The sequence below is a fragment of the Salvelinus alpinus genome, chromosome 36, assembly GCF_045679555.1.
Source record: "Salvelinus alpinus chromosome 36, SLU_Salpinus.1, whole genome shotgun sequence".
Taxonomy (NCBI): Eukaryota; Metazoa; Chordata; class Actinopteri; order Salmoniformes; family Salmonidae; genus Salvelinus; species Salvelinus alpinus.
In genome coordinates this window covers 19974319-19995021 of record NC_092121.1, presented here as the reverse complement: position 1 = coordinate 19995021, position 20703 = coordinate 19974319, and the positions used below count along the sequence as shown (strand labels likewise).

At 45.1% G+C, this 20703-nt stretch overlaps 2 protein-coding genes and 1 pseudogene across 2 annotated transcripts in view; 1 reads left to right on the top strand and 2 right to left on the bottom strand.

Moving 5' to 3' along the window:
• Positions 1-8561: 8561 nt before the first annotated feature.
• LOC139565231 (E3 ubiquitin-protein ligase TRIM35-like) lies at positions 8562-12432 on the top strand. The gene is made up of 6 exons (XM_071385402.1): positions 8562-9244; positions 10011-10106; positions 10557-10787; positions 10870-10892; positions 10975-11093; positions 11303-12432. The coding sequence occupies exons 1-6, from the start codon at positions 8711-8713 to the stop codon at positions 11860-11862; spliced, it is 1563 nt and encodes a 520-aa protein (XP_071241503.1). The 5' UTR covers positions 8562-8710; the 3' UTR covers positions 11863-12432.
• Positions 12433-12639: 207 nt separating this feature from the next.
• On the bottom strand, positions 12640-16480 carry LOC139564867 (uncharacterized; annotated as a pseudogene).
• A 1733-nt stretch (positions 16481-18213) lies between these two features.
• Positions 18214-20703, bottom strand: part of LOC139565107 (potassium channel subfamily T member 2-like) — a 96110-nt gene continuing 93620 nt past the window's right edge. Inside the window, exons 28-31 of the mRNA XM_071385194.1 lie at positions 20555-20683; positions 20036-20381; positions 19735-19819; positions 18214-19493 (exon numbers count right to left, since the gene is read on the bottom strand). Of these exons, the coding sequence (XP_071241295.1) occupies positions 19376-19493; positions 19735-19819; positions 20036-20381; positions 20555-20683 (678 nt within the window). The 3' untranslated portion in view covers positions 18214-19375. The remainder of the gene's footprint in view (positions 19494-19734; positions 19820-20035; positions 20382-20554; positions 20684-20703) is intronic.

Below are 20703 nucleotides of genomic sequence, written 5' to 3'. Positions count from 1 at the left end.
TACAGAGAGATCCTTGATGAAAACCTGCTCCAGAGCTCAGACTGGGGCGACGGTTCACCTTTGAACATGACCCTAAGCACACAGCCAAGACAACGCAGGAGTGGCATCGGGACAAGTCTCTAAATGTCCTTGAGTGGCCCAGCCAGAGCCCGGACTTGAACTCGGTCTAACATCTCTGGAGAGACCTCAAAATAGATGTGCAACGACGCTCCCCTTCCAACCTGACAGAGCTTGACAGGATCTGCAGAGAATGGAAGAAACTCCCCAAATACAGGTGTGCCAAGCTTGTAGTGTCATAACCAAGAAGACTCGAGGCTGTAATCGCTGCCAAAGGTTCTTCAGCAAAGTACTAAGTAAAGGGTCTGAATACTTATGTAAATATTATATATATTTTTTATAAATGTGAAAACATTTATGACAACCAGTTTTTGCTTTGTCATTATGGGATACCGTGTGTAGATTGATGAAGAACAAAAAAACATTTTTAATAAATGTTAGAATTAGGCTGTAATGTAACAAAGTCAAGAGATCTGAATTCTTTCTGAATGCACTGTATAGTTACAGTAGTCTAACCTCAAAATGTGGTCATGGATGTGTTACTCATTTCAAGGTTGAATAAATACTAGTTTGTAAGATAGCCTAACTTTAGGTTATTGAATTGTGTTTGGTTGACAATGCCAGATAGTTTCATCTGAGCCACTAGCTTAATCCTATTCTTTTAACTTTTATTTTTGGTTTAGTTGGAGAATTGAATCCAACATATCATTTTGTTAGCCGTGGTGTATTGGCCATATATATATATATCACAAACCCCAGAGGAGCCTTATTGCTGTTATAAACTGGTTACCAACATCATTTTTGTTTTGTTTGCCCCACCAAGATGTACATTCTAAAATCGCCACTGGCACAGAGACATGTTTTTTTTGTCCTACCAGATTCGAAAGAAGGTTATAGCAAGTGTATCCCTCTGTCCTTCGACTGATGATGAATGTCCGGTTCAGGTTATTTAATTGTAATTTGATTTATCTGTTCAGTACCTCAACACCCCAGGAAGGTCCATTTACTTTGTGCTGGGAAAATCATGTGATGAAATCTTGCTTTCTCATTGCTGAAGTCCCCCCACCCCCCCAACAATAGCAAACAATGTAATAGCTGGCAATGCAATCCAAGCCGTGGGTGACAGGCCAATAGCCCAGAGCTGCTGATGGCAGTGCACTAGGTAATTGAACAGCTTGTTTTAAACAATATATTTTTGAAACAGTAAAATGTACACACATTAACCAAACTTTTTTGGACATTTTAAAAGTAAACCTTAAATCCTATATTATGAAATTCATAATTTAATTCATAATTCAACTGGGCTTCCAGTTGAAGCTCGCATCCGTTACAAGACCATGGTGCTTGCCTACGGAGCTGTGAGGGGAACGGCACCTCCGTACCTTCAGGCTCTGATCAGGCCCTACACCCAAACAAGGGCACTGCGTTCATCCACCTCTGGCCTGCTCGCCTCCCTACCTCTGAGGAAGTACAGTTCCCGCTCAGCCCAGTCAAAACTGTTCGCTGCTCTGGCACCCCAATGGTGGAACAAACTCCCTCACGACGCCAGGTCAGCGGAGTCAATCACCACCTTCCGGAGACACCTGAAACCCCACCTCTTTAAGGAATACCTAGGATAGGATAAAGTAATCCTTCTAACCCCCCCCCCCCCCCTTAAAAGAGTTAGATGCACTATTGTAAAGTGGTTGTTCCACTGGATATCATAAGGTGAATGCACCAATTTGTAAGTCGCTCTGGATAAGAGCGTCTGCTAAATGACTTAAATGTAAATGTAAATGTAATGAAATCAGCATCCCTTTTTCAGGACCCTGTCTTTCAAAGATAATTAGTAAAAATCCAAATAACACAGCTCTTCATTGTAAAGGGTTAAAACACTGTTTCCCATGCTTGTTCAGTGAACCATAAACAATTAATGAACATGCACCTGTGGAACGGTCGTTAAGACACTAACAGCTTACAGACGGTAGGCAATTAAGGTCACAGTTATGAAAACTTAGGACACTAAAGATGCCTTTCTACTGACTCTGAAAAACTCCAAAAGAAAGATGCCCAAGGTCCCTGCTCATCTGCGTGAACGTGCCTTAGGCATGCTGCAAGGAGGCATGAGGACTGCAGATGTGGCCAGGGCAATAAATTGCAATGTCTGTACTGTGAGATGCCCAAGACAGCACTACAGGGAAACAGGACGGACAGGTTGTGTAACAACACCTGCACAGGACCGGTACATCCAAACATCACACCTGTGGGACAGGTACAGGATGGCAACAACAACTGCCTGAGTTACACCAGGAACGCACAATCCCTCCATCAGTGCTCAGACTGTCCGCAATAGGCTGAGGGAGGCTGGACTGAGGGCTTGTAGGCCAGTTGTAAGGCAGGTCCTTACCAGACATCATCGGCAACAACGTCGCCTATGGGCACAAACCCACCGTCGCTGGACCAGAGAGGACTGGCAAAAAGTGCTCTTCACTGACGAGTCGTGGTTTGTCTCACCAGGGGTGATGGTCGGATTCGCGTTTATCGTCGAAGGAATGAGCGTTACACCGAGGCCTGTACTCTGGAGCGGGATCGATTTGGAGGTGAAGGGTCCATCATGGTCTGGGGCAGTGTGTCACAGCATCATCGGACTGAGCTTGTTGTCATTGCAGGCAATCTCACCACTGCGCGTTACAGGGAAAACATCCTCCTCCCTCATGTGGTACCCTTCCTGCAGGCTCATCCTGACATGACCCTCCAGCATGACAATGCCACCAGCCATACTGCTCGTTCTGTGTGTGATTTCCTGCAAGACAGGATTGTCATTGTTCTGCCATGGCCAGCAAAGAGCCCAGATCTCAATCCCATTGAGCACGTCTGGGACCTGTTGGATCGGAGGGTTAGGGCTAGGGCCAGTCCCCAAAGAAATGTCCGGGAACTTGCAGGTGCCTTGGTAGAAGTGGGGTAACATCTCACAGCAAGAACAGGCACATCTGGTGCAGTCCATGAGGAGGAGATGCACTGCAGTACTTAATGCAGCTGGTGGCCACACCAGATATTGACTGTTACTTTTGATTTTGACCCCCCCTTTCTTCAGGGACACATTATTCCATTTCTGTTAGTCACATGTCTGTGGAACAGGTTCAGTTTATGTCTCAGTTGTTTAATCTTGTTATGTTCATACAAATATTAACACACGTTAAGTTTGCTGAAAATAAACGTAGTTGACAGTGAGAGGACGTTTATATATTTACAGTACCAGTCAAAAGTTTGGACATACCTACTCATTCAAGGGTTTTTCTTTATTTTTACTATTTTCTACATTGTAGAATAATAGTGAAGACATCAAAACAATGAAATAAAACGTGTAGAATCATGTAGTAACCAAAAAAGTGTTAAACAAATCAAAATATATTTTAGATTTGAGATTCTTCAGTCACCCTTTGCCTTAGCATTGTCTCAACCAGCTTCATGAGGAATGCTTTTCCAACAGTCTTGAACGAGTTCCCACATATGCTGAGCACTTGTTTGCTGCTTTTCCTTCACTTTGCGGTCCAATTCATCCCAAACCATCTCAATTGGGTTGAAGTCGGGTGATTGTGGAGGCCAGGTCATCTGATGCAGCACTCCATCACTCTCCTTGGTCAAATAGCCCTTACACAGCTTGGAGGTGTGTTTTTGGGTCATTGTCCTGTTGAAAAACAAATGATAATCGAAATAAGTGCAAACCAAATGGGATGGAGTGTCGCTGCAGAATGCTGTGGTAGCCATGCTGGTTAAGTGTGCGTTGAATTCTAAATAAATCAGACAGTGTCAACAGCAAAGCACCATCACACCTCCTGCTTCATGGTGGGAACCACACATGCGGAGATCATCCGTTCACGTACTCTGCGTTTCACAAAGACACGGCGGTTGGAACCAAAAATCGCAAATTTGGACTCATCAGACCAAAGCACAGATTTCCAGTGGTCTAATGACCATTGCTCATGTTTCTTGGCCCAAGCAAGTCTCTTCTTATTAGTGTCCTTTAATAGTGGTTTCTTTGCAGCAATTCGACCATTCACACAGCTATTACTAGCTTGTTCAACCTCTCTTTCTCATCGTCTGAGATCCCCAAAGATTGAAAAGCTGCCGCGGTCATCCCCCTCTTCAAAGGGGGAGACACTCTATACCCAAACTGCTACAGACCTATATCTATCCTACCCTGCCTTTCTAAGGTCTTCGAAAGCCAAGTTAACAAACAGATACCCGACCATTTCGAATCCCACCGTACCTTCTCCGCTATGCAGTCTGGTTTCCGAGCTGGTCATGGGTGCACCTCAGCCACGCTCAAGGTCCTAAACGATATCATAACCTCTATTGATAACAGACAATACTGTGCAACTGTATTCATCGACCTGGCCAAGGCTTTCGACTCTGTCAATCACCACATTCTTATCGGCAGACTCACCAGCCTTGGTTTCTCAATGACTGCCTCGCCTGGTTCACCAACTACTTCTCAGACAGAGTTCAGTGTGTCAAATCGGAGGGCCTGTTGTCCGGACCTCTGGAAGTCTCTATGGGGGTGCCACAGGGTTCAATCCTCTGGCCGACTCTTTTCTCTGTATACATCAATGATGTCGCTCTTGCTGCTGGTGATTCTCTGATCCACCTCTACGCAGACGACACTATTCTGTATACTTATGGCCCTTCTTTGGACACTGTGTTAACTAACCTCCAGACAAGCTTCAATGCCATACAACTCTCCTTCCGTGGCCTCCAACTTGCCAAACCCACTAGCTCCAGGTCATCTATAAGTCGTTGCTTGGTAAAGCCCCGCCTTATCTCAGCTCACTGGTCAACATAGCAGCACCCACCCGCAGCACGCGCTCCAGCAGGTATATTTCACTGGTCACCCCCAAAGCCAATTCCTCATTCGGCCGCCTTTCCTTCCAGTTCTCTGCTGCCAATGACTGGAACGAACTGCAAAAATCACTGAAGCTGGAGACTCATATCTCCCTCACTAGCTTTAAGCACCAGCTGTCAGAGCAGCTCACAGATCACTGCACCTGTACATAGCCAATCTGTAAATAGCCCATCCAACTACCTCATCACCATATTGTTATTTATTTTGCTCCTTTGCAACCCAGTACTGCTTCTTGCACACTCATCTTCTGCACATCTATCACCCGTGTTTAATTTGCCATACTGTAATAATTTTGCCACTATGGCCTATGTATTGCCTCACCCCCCTTATCCTACCTCATTTGCACACACTGTATATAGACTTTCTCTGTTGTATTATTGACTGTATGTTTGTTTATTCCATGTGTAACTCTGTGTTGTTGTTTGTGTCACACTGCTTTGCTTTATCTTGGCCAGGTCGCAGTTGTAAATGAGAACTTGTTCTCAACTAGCCTACCTGGTTAAATAAAGGTGCATTTGTTTTTGATGTTGAGATGTTTCTTTTACTTGAACTCTGTGAAGCATTTATTTGGGCTGTAATATGAGGTGCAGTTATCTCTTGGTCTTCCTTTCCTGTGGCGGTCCTCATGAGATCCAGTTTCATCATAGGGCTTTAGGGTTTTTGTGACTGCACTTGAAAAAACTGTATAAGTTCTTGAAATGTTTCGGATTGACTGACCTTCATGTCTTAAAGTAAGGATGGTCTGTCATTTCTCTTTGCTTTTTTGAGCTGTTCTTGTCATAATATGGACTTGGTCTTTTACCAAATAGGTCAATCTTCTGTATACCACCCTACCTTATCACAACACAACTGATTGGCTCAAACGCATTAAGAAGGAAAGAAATTCCACAAATTGACTTTTAACAAGGCACACCTGTTAACTGAAATGCATTCCAGGTGACAAACTCATGAAGCTGGTAGAGAGAATGCCAAGAGCTTGCAAAGCTGTCATCAAGGCAAAGGGTGGCTACTTTGAAGAATCCCAGATATAAAACATATTTTGATTTGTTTAACACTTTTTTGGTTACTTCATGATTCCATATGTGTTATTTCATACAGTTGAAGTCAGGAGTTAACATACACCTTAGCCAAATACATTTAAACTCCGTTTTTCACAATTCCTGACATTTAATCCTAGTAGAAATTGTCTTAGGTGAGTTAGGATCACCACTTCACTTTAAGAATGTGAAATGTCAGAATAATAGAAGAGAGAATTATTTATTTCAGCTTTTATTTCTTTCATCACATTCCCAGTGGGTCAGAAGTTTACATACACTTAATTAGTATTTGGTAGCATTGCCTTTAAATTGTTTAACTTGGGTCAAACGTTTCGGGTAGCATTCCGCAAGCTTCTCATAAGTTGGGTGAATTTTGGCCCATTCCCCCTGACAGAGCTGGTGTAACTGAGTCAGGTTTGTAGGCCTCCTTGCTCGCACACGCTTTTTCAGTTCTGCCCACACATTTTCTATGGGATTGAGGTCAGGGCTTTGTGATGGCCACTCCAATACCTTGACTTTGTTGTCCTTAAGCCATTTTGCCACAACTTTGGAAGTATGCTTGGGGTCATTGTCCATTTGGAAGACCCATTTGTGACCAAGCTTTAACTTCCTGACTGATGTCTTGAGATGTTGCTTCAATATGTCCACATAATTTTCCTACCTCATGATGCCATATATTTTGTGAAGTGCACTAGTCCTCATGCAGCAAAGCACCCCCACAACATGATGCTGCCAACCCTGTGCTTCATGGTTGGGATGGTGTTCTTCGGCTTGCAAGCCTCCCCCTTTTTCCTCCAAACATAACGAGGTTCATTATGGCCAAACAGTTCTATTTTTGTTTCATCAGACCAGAGGACATTTCTCCAAAAAGTACGATCTTTGTCCCCATGTGCAGTTGCAAACCGTAGTCTGGCTTTTTTATGACGGTTTTGGAGCAGTGGCTTCTTCCTTGCTGAGTGGCCTTTCAGGTTATGTCGATATAGGACTCGTTTTACTGTGGATATAGATACTTTGTACCTGTTTCCTCCAGCATCTTCACAAGGTCCTTTGCTGTTGTTTTGGGATTGATTTGCACTTTTCACACCAAAGTACGTTCATCTCTAGGAGACAGAACGTCTCTTTCCTGAGCGGTATGATGGCTGCGTGGTCCTATGGTGTTTATACTTGCGTACTAATGTTTGTACAGATGAACGTGGTACCTTCAGGCATTTGGAAATTGCTCCCAAGGATGAACCGGACTTGTGGAGATCTACAATTTTTTTCTGAGGTCTTGGCTGATTTCTTTTGATAATCCCATGATGTCAAGCAAAGAGGCACTGAGTTTGAAGGTAGGCCTTGAAATACATCTACAGGTACACCTCCAATTGACTCAAATTATGTCAATTAGCCTATCAGAAGCTTCTAAAGCCATGAAATAATTTTCTGGAATTTTCCAAGCTGTTTAAAGGCACAATCAACTTAGTGTATGTAAACTAGTTTTAATGACTCCAACCTAAGTGTATGTAAACGTCTGACTTCAACTGTAATTTTGATGTCTTCACTATTATTCTGCTCACTATTATTACTGCTGCTCCCGAGTGGCGCAGGGGTCTAAGTCACTGCATCTCAGTGCAAGAGGGCGTCACTATAGTCCCTAGTTTGAATCCAGGCTGTATCTCATCCGGCCGTGATTGGGAGTCCCATAGGGAGGCACACAATTGGCCCAGCGTATTCTGGGTTTGGCCGGGGTAGGCCGTCATTGTAAATAAGAATGAGTTCTTAACTGACTTGCCTAGTTAAATAAAGGTTGTAGAAAATAGTAAAATAAATAAAAACCCTAGAATGAGTAGGTGTGTCCAAACTTTTGACTGGTACTGTATATATATATAATATATATATGTGGATTTTTTGTTGTTGTTGACCTATCACAAGTGGGGCACCGCCTCTAACACCCTAATGGATGGGCAGCCACTGCATCTGACTACATTTCAAAGGTACAAATTCAACATATTTTATACAACGCACTGGGCACACACTGGTTGACTCAACGTTTTTTCCATGTCATTTCAATGAAATTACAGTGAACCAACGTGGAATAGACGTTGAATTGACATCTGTGCCCAGTGGGAAGATTTGTCTACGTTAAAAATGTGTTACAATGATGATATAATCCTGTGGTTGAAATTTCACCTTCAAAACCACAGTTTACTTTGATTACTTTTTTCAAATCCAATGTATTTTCCACGTAGATTCCACATCAAAATACGCTGACAAATTACGTTGGAACAATGTTGATTCAACCAGTTTATGCCCAGTCGGAGGCCTCCTAACCCTACTCCCACCGCAGCACCTGTTGCTCCAGGCTTTACCCAGAAACAGGCAGACTGACTCTGACTGGGAGGTCAGTTGGGCATAATAACTAAGGACTAGTTTCTTAGAATCCTGTTGTGGGCAGGTACAGTAGGTAGGAGGCCAGGGGACGTGATTTGGCTTTTAAAAACATTTTTCCCTTGGGGGGCGGAGCAGGACCTGTTCTACAAGTCCAGGTCACCCATAGGATGTGATCTCATGTCCCTCATTTACTATGTTGTGTGTCCTTAGCTGTCAGTCCAGTGTCTGTTCCTGGATGTGAGATAGAGCTGGCAGAGAGCTTTCCTCAGGAAAGAGTAGATGCTACAGCACTGCTGAAAGATATTTCCTCCACTGAAAAGGGAATACACCACAGTAGTCTCTAGCTACAGTGCAGGAGCCAGTCATGGCGCTGCGTCCACGGGCTTCCTCCCAGCCTGGGAAACCTTCGTTCTTACAGAGCCCCAAGGTGGTCATGGCTCTGCGGCCCAGGGCCGTGTCCTCTCACTCAAGCTCCATGCTGGAGGATGAGCTAACCTGCTCTGTGTGCTGCGAGATCTTCAGGGACCCTGTGGTGCTCAAGTGCACCCACAGCTTCTGCCGGGCCTGCCTGCAGCAGTTCTGGAACCAGAAGAAGGCGAGGCGCGAGTGTCCTGTGTGTCGCAGGAAGTGTTCCCTGACGGAACCCACAGTGAGCCTGGCTCTGAAGAACGTGGCCGATACCTTCTTCAGGGAGCAGAGGAGCCAGGGCGAGGCGGGCGGAGGGCCGGACAGAGGGGGCATCCCAGTGAAGTCTGAGGCGAAGTGCCACACACACAGGGAGGTGCTGAAGATGTTCTGCCAGGACGATGCCGAGGTGCTCTGCTGTGTGTGTCACACGTCTAAGAGGCACCAGGGCCACTGTGTGATCCCACTGGAGGAGGGGGCCCAGGAGCTCAAGGTTAGAATGGCTTGTCTCGTATCATTCACTTTTGGATGGTTGTGTAACCCTCTCTTTTATGGTGTTGCAAATATTGTATTCTGTCAGATAATCTTTTAATTTCACAGTTTTTATTCAGATATACTACTTTATATTGACCATACTACCTTGAAAATGTGTTCTTAATCCAGCTCGTTTTAGCAACAGTATAAAACTTGAAGCAGTACAGTCAGCAATCAAACATAACTATTGTGAAACATGATTGTTATTGATGTGCCAGATTTCACAACAGTGACATTTCGAAAGGGAGCCAGAGCCATTGATACTGTATCTGCTAGTTGGATAAAAAAATAAATAAAAAAAAATACACATTGTAAGGTGATACGTGAATGCTTCCTTACACGGTTACACCGTATGCTAGTGCAAATGCTAGTGCAAAGCACTGGCAGCAATTTTTCAACTAACCCTTACCTGGTAATACTTAATTAATTCTCGATTCAGAATAAACTTTTCTATTGTAAATGTCTGTGTGCAGTTGCAGACGGTACTCCAAAAACCATAGAATATGGTGTCACCAAAAAAATATCACCAAAGTATTGTGATTACGGTTAAACAGCAGCCTATGCACGACCTCAGATGAGCTTTAGCTCTGCCGTTGACGTTCGTGTTTACATGGCTAGATTTGCTTGAGCTAAGCTTCCAGACGCTCTTATTCACTTTACAGTAGTATCTCTAAAAACGTTCTTCCCCTCCATCTCTCTCTCTCCCCCTCCGCTTTCTCCCTCAGGAAGAAATGAAGAAAGAATTGATCGCTCTGAAGAAGAGCCTCCGTGGCCTCTATGAAGCCAAGCAGGAGTGTGATGACACAACTGTGCACATCAAGGTATCAACAAACAGGGCGTCCGAAACTGTGGGACATCAGCAGATCCCAACACAACACTGACTGATGTTTAGCTCACACACTGTTAGTCTGTCAACAGTTGCAGGAATGCCTTTGAAATAACAAACCCTTGAAAATATGGTCTTATAACTTGTGTACAGTATATCCTCATGTGGACAAAGCAGTCAATATGCTTTGTGCCTTGTATTTGAGCAAGCAGTACAAGTGCCTGGTGTTTGACCAAGCAATTTCCCCTTGAGGGATAATAAAGTTATTTTGAATTGATTGAATTTATCACACAAATCAGACATGTCTAGGTTGTAAGAGACTTTGTTGTCAATGGCTTGCCTACCAAAACAACGTTTTGACAAATGTCTGCAATTGTGTGCCACTGTTCTGGAGTTATATATAAGATTGTATCTCTCCTATGACCCGTTTCTCCTGTTTGTCCAGAGCCAGACCCAGCAGACAGAGAATCACATCAGAGAGGAGTTTGAGCAGCTCAGGCAGTTCCTTCAGAATGAGGAGGAAGCCAGGATAGCTATCCTACAGGAGGAAGATGAGCAGAAGAGACATCTGGTGAGGAAGAAGACAGAGGGCATCACGGCAGACATCCTCACCCTCTCTCATGCCATCATCGCTATTGATAATGACATAGCCTCCAGTGATGCTCTTTTCCTCCAGGTAAAAATAATAGAAACTTTTATAAACCAGCAGTATTAACAGTACAAACAGTTACAAAACATTTGTCTTGTTCCCTTTTCAGAACTACAGAAACACAAAGAAGAGGTAAGTGTTTTGACTTGAGTACCTAATACCCTTATAATGTAATGTACCAAACTAGAACTAACTGGCTGTTATATTGTTGCAGAGCTGTGATACCTCAGAAGGGTCCAGAGGAGATCTCAGGTGCTATGATCAACGTGGCGAAGCATGTCAGCTCCCTCAAGTACAAGGTCTGGGAGAAGATGGTGGGGCTGGTGGAGTACAGTATGTATAGCAAGACTACAGTAGATTGTTTATGCTCCAGTCTTTGGCTTGTTGGGTATCTAGCTAGCTATAACTGCATTAACTAATGTTCTAGTGAACTTCTACTAACTCGTATAGATGTACGATAATTCATTTATTACTAGATCCACAACATGTAAATATTTTCTAAAACTGTTTCCATCACTGAAGCCCTTTTCTCCATCTCCCAGCTCCTGTGACTCTGGATCCTAACACGGCCTACTCCTGGCTCTCTCTGAACAAGGACCTGACCAGTGTGACCAACAGTGGTCATGTGCAGGTGCTCCCAGACAACCCAGAGCGTTTTGACCACTTCGTGTTCGTCCTGGGCTCTGAGGGCTTCACCACCGGCTGCCACGCCTGGGAGGTAGAGGTGGGGGACAAGGACGACTGGATGCTGGGTGTGGTCAAGGAGTCCATCAACAGGAAGGGCCGGATCTCAGGCTGCCCTGAGGGCGGCTTGTGGATGATCTCCCACTGCGAGGGTGAGTATATGGCCATGACCCGGCCACGCACCCCTCTCAAACTGACAGGGGAGCTGAAGAGGGTCAGGGTGCAGCTGGACTACGACTCTGGGGAGGTGACCTTCTCCAACCCTGTTAATATGACGTCCATCTACACCTTCAAGGATTTCTTCACTGAAAGGATGTTCCCATTCTTCTGCCCTGGAGCCAACATCAATGGCAACAACCCCGGCCCGCTGAAGATCTGCCCGGTCAAAGTGGCTGTGTGGAACAGCGCCACCTGGTGATGAGGAGGGGTTCTGACAGCACCATTCAAAGAGAGTGGTAGCTGTACATCCAAGGCACATATCCAGCCTCAAGACACATAGGTAATGACGTAGTGAAATGTTTGGCACGGTGTTTGTGGAAAACATTTTGTAAGATCTTTTAGAGATTTTTTTGATTGCCTTTTGACTTTATCGATAGAAGAAATTAGATACTGATTATTACCGAAAGACTCCATTTGACATTGTTTTTTTTGCCATGTTTTCACGCCCTGACCCATAGAGAGCCTTTGTTTTTCTATGGTATAGTAGGTCAAGGCGTGACTGGGGGGTTTTCTAGTTATTATTTTCTATGTGGGGTTCTAGTTGAGTTTTTCTATGTTGGTGTTTGGTATGATTCCCAATTAGAGGCAGCTGGCTATCGTTGTCTCTAATTGGGGATCATATTTAAGTAGCATTTGTTCCACCTGTGTTTTATGGGATATTGTTTATGTGTAGTTGCATGTTAGCTCTCCATTGTCGTCACGTTTCGTTTAGTCTTTATTGTTTTGTTGTGTGGTTCACTTACTTTAAATAAAAGATGTGGAAACCATATCGCGCTGCAGTTTGGTCCGATAATTATACCAACGATCGTGACACATGTTATGGAATGTGTAGTAAAAAGCATGTGTGAGTTGAATGAAGATATTCGATACGACGCAATGAATATAACAATTCCTGTATATAAAAGCCCCAAAATGTTATTTTTTTTTCTTCTCAATTGAATACATTTTGGGGGGATACCACTTGATTGTACTCATGTTAATTTGATGCATATTTATAGAAGGTTTATAGAACGATTATAAAAGATTGTGTTCAGAGTTCTCCAGTGTTCAGTACAATCCAATGAGTTTAACAAGGCATGACTTTGCCCTCGTAGTCCAGGAAGGCCCCAGTCTGTTTCTCAGTAAGGGAGTCCATCACGCGCAGGAGTCCTTCCACAATCTTTGGAGCATCGATCGCCGCCTGGTGGTCATAGTAAACACATACATGGTCGGCCTCTGTGGCATTAGTGGAATTGACTAATCAAAGCCTTTCAAATTTTGTCTTGACCCCTCCAGATAATCAAAACAGAACATCAGACCAAAGCCCAGTTTTATGCTTATGCCACGACCCACTATTGGGTTCTGACTCCTGCTCCTGATGGACTATTGGGACAACACTGCTCTAAGGTGCTTAAACATAGTTCATTACATCCTTTCCCACCCCTGAGGTCAATGTGCTTAATAGAAGCACCCTGCCAGTCAGACTCACCCCTTCTCTACCCATGTCAGTACGGACCCAGCCCGGGTGCAGGACCGCAAACAGGATCTCATCCTTCCTGAACTCCTCTGTAGCCCAAAGCGTCAGTATGTTCAGACCAGCCTGAGAGGAGAGGAAAGGAGGAGCAGGAAGAGAGAAGGGAGGGAGGCTGTTAAAGAGGAGAGGATACAGGACAATAGATTGGATGTAGAACCATGACTACGGAATGAATGAAAAGGTTTCAAACTCATCAGACACACGACATGTATTCCATTCCAGCCATTACAAAGAGCCCGTCCGCCGATTTAAATTGACACCAGCCTCCACTGACATGGCTGGGCTAACCCGACAGGGAATATAATGTGATTGGAGAGGATGTGTTATGACAGGCAGGGTAACAGAGGTCTGTTTACTTTGCTGATGCCATAGGGAAGAAAGAATACATCTCCTTGACGGTTGCCATGGAGGCCACCGTGCTGGAAATGCTGACCACAGCTGGCTTACTGCAGGACATTCCTGGTTTCCCACTGGCTGTGGCTGCTGACTGTAGATAGGGCAGAAACTCCTTATGTGGGCGACAGGGACAGCGAGGGAGACAGAGAAAACAAAAATGATGAATCATTCTTCCATATTCTGCACCTTTTGTTTGCAGACATTAGGAAAAACAAAGACATTTTTAATCTCCTCTAAAACGTATTTGTATGTGTGTTTTTCTGGCTCTCTGCCCTCACCTTAGTGACGTCCATGGGGCCCATGATGTTGGTGTTGAATGCAGCCTGCATTTCCTGGGTACCTGTGGTCTGCGTGGTGCCGTGAGTCAGCACCCCCGTGTTGTTTACCAGCAGGTTGAGCCCAGCCTTCCCCACCAGACTGCCCACCTGGCTGACTTAATGCTGCAGGGGTCTGTGGCGTCTGACAGACACAGAGGAGAAAGAGTCTGTCAGTCAACCGTTAGACTAGCCCCAGATCTGTTTGTGCTGTCTTGCCACCCCTAATAGTAATTGTCCTGAAAGCACAAACAGATCTGGGGCTAGTCAACCCCAGTATCCAGTCTAACATCCCAGCTGGCCAGCTCAGAGTAACCTGGCACTCTGCCACGTGATTCATACAGTACAGGCAATACAAGTGCATGCTGTGACTGGTGAGATTGACAACAGTGCCATTAATAGGCTCAATAATCCTAGTGCTAGAGCGTGAAGAAACAGAAGAATGGAACAGAGCGAGTACTCACCAAGACGGATGACAGTGATGACATCGGGGTGCTTCTTTGCCAGGTCTAGCAGACCCATAAACACAAAGGACACATTGTTGGTTAGACACAGAAAGTACATCTCCAGGAAGGCTTTATTTTCTATCTTTGCTCAGTAGAGTTTTCCTTATTCAGTGGAGTTTGCCTTCAAGCAGAGTCATGTATTTAGAGAGTTGGGGCATTGAGGTTTGTGCATTATGATGCATTTACATGACACTATTTAAACATTCTAAGGCAGCCGTGTGAGCGCCCTATTATCATTATATGGGGAATATTTAATCACCACCAGCACACTGCCCTATCCCATCTGGACAAGAGGAATACCTACCTAAGAATGCTGTTCATTGACTACAGCTCAGTATTCAACAACATAGTACCCTCCAAACTCATCATTAAGCTTGGGGCCCTGGTCTGAACCCCGCCCTGTGCCACTAGGTTCTGGACTTCCTGACGGGCCGCCCCCAGGTGGGGAAGATAGGAAATCTCCACTTCGCTGATCTTCAACACAGGGGCCCCACAAGGGTGCGTGCTCAGCTCCCTCCTGTACTCCCTGTTCACCCATTACTGCGTGGCCAATCACGCCTCCAACTCAATCATCAAGTTTGCAGACCACACAACAGTAGTAGGTCTGATTACCAACATGGAGGAGGTGAGGGCCCTGGCGGAGTGGTGTCAGGAAAATAATTTCTCACTCAACGTCAACATAATGAAGAAGCTGATCGTGTACTTCAGGAAACAGCAGAGGGAGCACGCCCTTATCCACATCGATGGGACCGCAGTGGAGAAGGTGGAAAGCTTCAAGTTCCTCGCCATACACATCACTGACAATCTGAAATGGTCCACCCACACAGACAGTGTGGTGAAGAAAGCGCAACAGAACCTCTTCAACCTCAGGAGGCTGAAGAAATGAATCTTGGCCCCTAAGACCCTCACAAACTTTTAAAGATGCATAATTGTTGGGCTGTTTCACCGCCTGGTACGGCAACTGCACCGCCCGCAACCGCAGGGCTCTTCAGAGGGTGGTGCAGTCTGCCTAACGCATCACTGCCTGCCCTCCAGGACACCTACAGCACTCGATGTCACAGGAAGGCCAAAAAGATCATCAAGGACATCAACAACATGAGCCATGGCATGTTCACCCCGCTATCATCCAGAAGGAGAGGTCAGTACAGGTGCATCAAAGTTGGGACCGAGAGACTGACAACAGCTTCTTTCTCAAGGCCATCAGACTATTAAATAGCCATCACTAGCCGGCTACCACCCGGTTACTCAACCCTGCACCTTAGAGGCTGCTGCCCCATATACATAGACATGGAATCACTGGTCACTTTAATAATGTTTACATACTGCTTTACTTATCTCATATATATACTATATTCAATTCTACTGCATTTTAGTCAATGCCACTCCGACATTGCTCGTCCTAATATTTATATATTTCTTAATTCCATTACTTTTAGATTTGTGTGTATTTTTGTGAATTGTTAGATATTACTGCACTGTTGGAGCACCCGCAATAACATCTGCTAAATATACTGTATGTATGTGACCAATAACATTTGATTTGATTTGATTTAAATAAGGCTATGTCACTGAATGTCTAGAATTAAAACAAAATAGAACATTCTAAAAGTTTACCCAACTCTCTAAATACATGGCTCTGCCCTCAAGGACATAGCTGCCCTAAGAACAACATGGAATAAGGAACACTCCTATCTCCTCTCTCTGCTCCAGCAGCTCTGCTCTCACCTCAGCTCTGAGCCCGTCTAGGTCTCGGCAGCAGGCTAATAACTGTCAGACCGGCCAGGGAAACTCCACCAAACCCAGGCCTCGGTTGGCCCCCGTGATCAGGACGCTGCATGCTTTAGCTGCCATTTCTTCTCCTTTCAGTCTCTGCCTCGACCTGGAGTGTGTGACTGTTCTCTCCTTCTCACCCCATTTATAACGTCAATTATTTTCATTGAGTGTTTATTCTGTAGCCTCACCACACCCAGTCCACATTAGATTGTGTATATGAGGTAGTATGCTGAGTCGTGTGTGTGTGTGTGTGTGTGTGTGTGTGTGTATGTGTATGTGTGTGTGTGTGTGTGTGTGTGTGTGTGTGTGTGTGTGTGTGTGTGTGTGTGTGTGTGTGTGTGTGTGTGTGTGTGTGTGCGTGCGTGCCTGCCTGCGTGCGTGCGTGCGTGCGTGCGTGCGTGCGTGCGTGCGTGCGTGCGTGTGTGTGTGTGTGCGATGGGCAGAAGGGGTTGTGTATGGGAAATTAAGGACGTTAATACCATACCTGATGGTTGCAAATGAAAAAGAACCCACTGGGCACTCACTGGTTGAATCAACATTCTTTCCACGTCATTTCAATGAAATTACGTTGAACCAACGTGAAATAGACGTTGAATTGAGTCTGTGCCCAGTGGGAAGTTACATAATGTAAATTGTGATGAGAGCTAAGCCAACAGTAGCCATGGGGACGCAGCCTGGACTGCAGCTAAAAGCTGTGTGTCCATTGAACAATGGAAGATGAATGAGGTAATGTAAACAACTCAGCTTTGGGAGCAGAAGGTGGATCAGATTCAGGAAGCTGATGAGAGGACGCTTCCCACGGCATGGACAAACCATCTCCTGAGTGGCGCAGCAGTCTAAGGCACTGCATCTCAGTGCTAGAGGCGTTACTACAGACCCTGGTTTGATCCCGGGCTGTATCACAACCGGCCGTGATCGGGAGTTCCTAAGGGCAGAGCACAATTGTCCAGCGTCGTCCCGGGTAAGGGGAGAGTTTGGCCGAGGAAGGCTGTCATTGTAAATAAGAATGTGTTCTTAACTGACTTGCCTAGTTAAATAAAGGTTCAATAAAAAGAAGTGGAAAGCACTTGGGCCAGCACTGTGGTTCTTAGAGGGAGGTAAACGACTCATGATGACGCTGCTCATGGGAGGTGATATGGCTGATTTCCCTCTCAGTGACACCCTTAATCATCCTACTACTGCCACACTCACAATAACAGGGATTTATTGTGTCAGAGGGTAGTGTGTGTTTCCTTGCAGTAGTAATCTAATCTATTGAGTCATTAATAACGACTGTATATTTGTTTGTGAGTGTGTGAGTGAGTAGGTTAGAGTATAATAATAGAGGCAGTGGGTTTCTGTGAGAGTAGGACTGAATGTGAACCAGTGTGATAAATGGAAAGTGAAGGAACCCTAATACATAAAATGGTGGTCATAATGGTGGTCTATTTAAGCAATAAGGCACGAGGAGGTGTGGTATATGGCCACTATACCACGGCTAAGGGCTGTTCTTACCTACGACGCAAAGCGGAGTGCCTGGACACAGCCCTTAGCCATGGCATATTGGCCATATACCACAATCCTCCGAGGTGCCTTATTGCTATTATAAACTGGTTACCAACGTAATTAGAGCAGTAAAAATAAATGTTTTGTCATATCCGTGCTATACGGTCTGATATACCATGGCTGTCAGCCAATCAGCATTCAGGGCCCGAGCCACCCAGTTTATAATTATATATATGTTCTGTATGTTTATAAAACGCATAGGGCCGTATTCAATCTGTATCGCTGAAGTTCAGCGTTACAGCACGGTTAAAATGTAAAGGCAATGTTCCCTCGTTATCGGAGACTGCATTCAGACCATTAGGGGATTCATAAGGATAGGAAAACACCTCTATTGATAAGCATAACCTTCAGAGCAGACTGGCACCAATACAAACATATGATCACAGCAAGCGATAACTGGGGGAACAAGATAGACTGGCACGGCAGCCAAGCTTGGCTACAGTGTGAGAGTATAATGACAGCTTTGAAAATGAACTGGAAATCAAACTGAGCCATTGAAAGAGTAGATGTATAGCAACTTTAATATACTGTATACATATTTCCATATCTGTTGAAACAGCACTGAATGAGGGCACTGTAGTGCAGGGATGCTGAGCAGCATTCTCACCACACGGTGGCGCCACCATCTCTGCTAAACCTCTGCTGGGTTTTAGACAAAGATTCACACGGCTTTCAAGTCCTTGGTCTCCACATGCATGACTCTCCAACATGCATGACAATAATAGAATAGCGAGCTGGTTGAGGAGATGTGGGGAAGGGTAAACACTAACTAAATAACTAACTAACAGAGACAGAAAGGCTGGCCTTGGCCACTTAGAACTATCCATAAAGTTACATCATAAAGAATCAGTAAACGAATATTAGCTTTGTTCAAGAGATACTCATCGACTGGGTCACTCCTTCAAGGCTTTTCCCTTTCTTTCTGAAGACAGTAAATGGTGTTATAGATTATCCAGCATTAGTGTATGCCTGCTAGCTCTATAATTGTGGAAATTGACAGGTGATCACTGCTCTTTGGCTTCCTCTGCTGCTGGTGAGCTTAAAGATGAAAGTGGGAACTGACTGAGAGTTAAAGTAACAGTACGATCAGATAAAAAGGTACAAAAAATATTTATGAAACGCCAGATCAGCATACTGTTGGCTCGGCTGCAATCACCTCGACACACACAACCACATAGAGACAGAAAAATAACAGTCATTTGGAAATGTCTTCCTTTGGCTGTCCAGATATACATGGCAGTGTCTGGCTCATAACACACATACAGTACATGCACATACATAAATAAAAATACAAGTTCATTGAATGCACTTCTGTGTCCCCAGCTCTCCACTTCAAAAATGAAACGGTGCATAAATTAAACCAATCAGCTTGTAGAAAAGGTCCATGCATTTGAGAGTTTCAGAATAGAAAACTAAGTGACAGCTGTGACTGTCTGTTCAGAGTAGATGTGGAACATGTGTCCTTCCCTATAGTATATCTCCCCCCTCTCTCTCTTTCTCTCTCTCTCTTTCTCTCCCTCACTCTCTCTCTCTGTCTCTGTTTCTCTCTCTCTCTTTCTCTCCCTCACTCTCTCTCTGTCTCTCTCGCGCACTCTCTCTGTCTCTCTTTCTCTCTCTCGTTTCTCTCTCCACTCCCACTATGCTGCTGAGTTCTGTTGTCTACGCTCACAAATGGGTGCTGTTCTGTGTGTCGAACCTGTGGCCCTCGGAGCGGCTGTTGCTGACCTTCCTACTGCCCCCCTGGTTAGGCAACAGAGACAGAGGGTCTGGTCTGATCAAGTACCTGGACATGGGACACACACACCAAGACACACTTAGATGAATAATACATTTAACAAATGCTCATACATTCTTATAACAAGTTATAAACCATTATAAACCATTATACCTGCTGGCTTTTTTATGAAGGGTTACCCACTTAACTTTAGTGATTTCTTCTTGAGTGAATGTGCAAGACTTAATTTAAGTTGGACCAGTATATTGATGTGTGATTTGACTGAGCCATCAGGATATTGTGTACTCACACCACATCGTGCAGCTCCAGCCTGGTGTCAGGAGAGGGGTTGATGAGGATGTAAGACAACCTGTTGCCCTGGTCCGTCATCCCATCTGACACAGGAAGTACACACCACAAGACAGGAAATAAACATGACATGTCACAGGAACTCAAATGATACCAATTAAGTTGTTCCTTAGTAATGTTGACAAAAAATGGTGGAGGAAAACACAAAGCTATGAACAAACGGTTCTATTCCATTAGGCAGGCACAGTGCAGTGCTACATGACCACACATCCACCCCTCAGAACATATCCAACATCACTCACTGAATCCGGTGGCTGAGAGGCCCAGGTGTTTCATGCGCGTGCGGACCAGAGCGTTGAGCTCCTGTCTCTCAGAGCGTCTGAACAGGGTCAGTCTCTGCTGGCTGATCCTCTCCGCAGCACTTCCTGTGGCCCCCTTCGACCCACTGGGCCCACGACCCCCCTTCCTGCTCAGCCTTCTGGCCCACTGCATGCTCTTCCGCCGGAGGAGGGGGTGGTCCGAGGAGTGGGAGGAAGAGGAGGGGGGCTCGGAAGAGGTGGAGTTGCGGTGGGGACCCCTCCGGGACAGCAGGGGTTCTCTGGGCTCTCTGGTGTCCTCATAGTCCTCCACTGTGATGGACACCTGAGACTGAGAAAGAGAGACACACACACACACAGCTCAGACCAATATCAAGCAGCAGTTATTGAGTGAGTCAAGTTTTTATTCTGGGTGTTGATGTTTTATCACTAAAACATCATGATGATGTACAGCTTGGTGTCATTGACTCCTGTAAATTATGATCTTTCTTTCCAGACAGGTACCTCAGAGACTGGTAACTTTTGGGCTTCAGTGCGGTAGATGCCGATGGGGATGTCACCGGTGGAGGAGCACAGTTTCTGGTAGAGTCGACCATAGGTGCGGATCCACAGGTCCTCCTCAGTGATCTTCATCTATGAGACCCCAAACACCC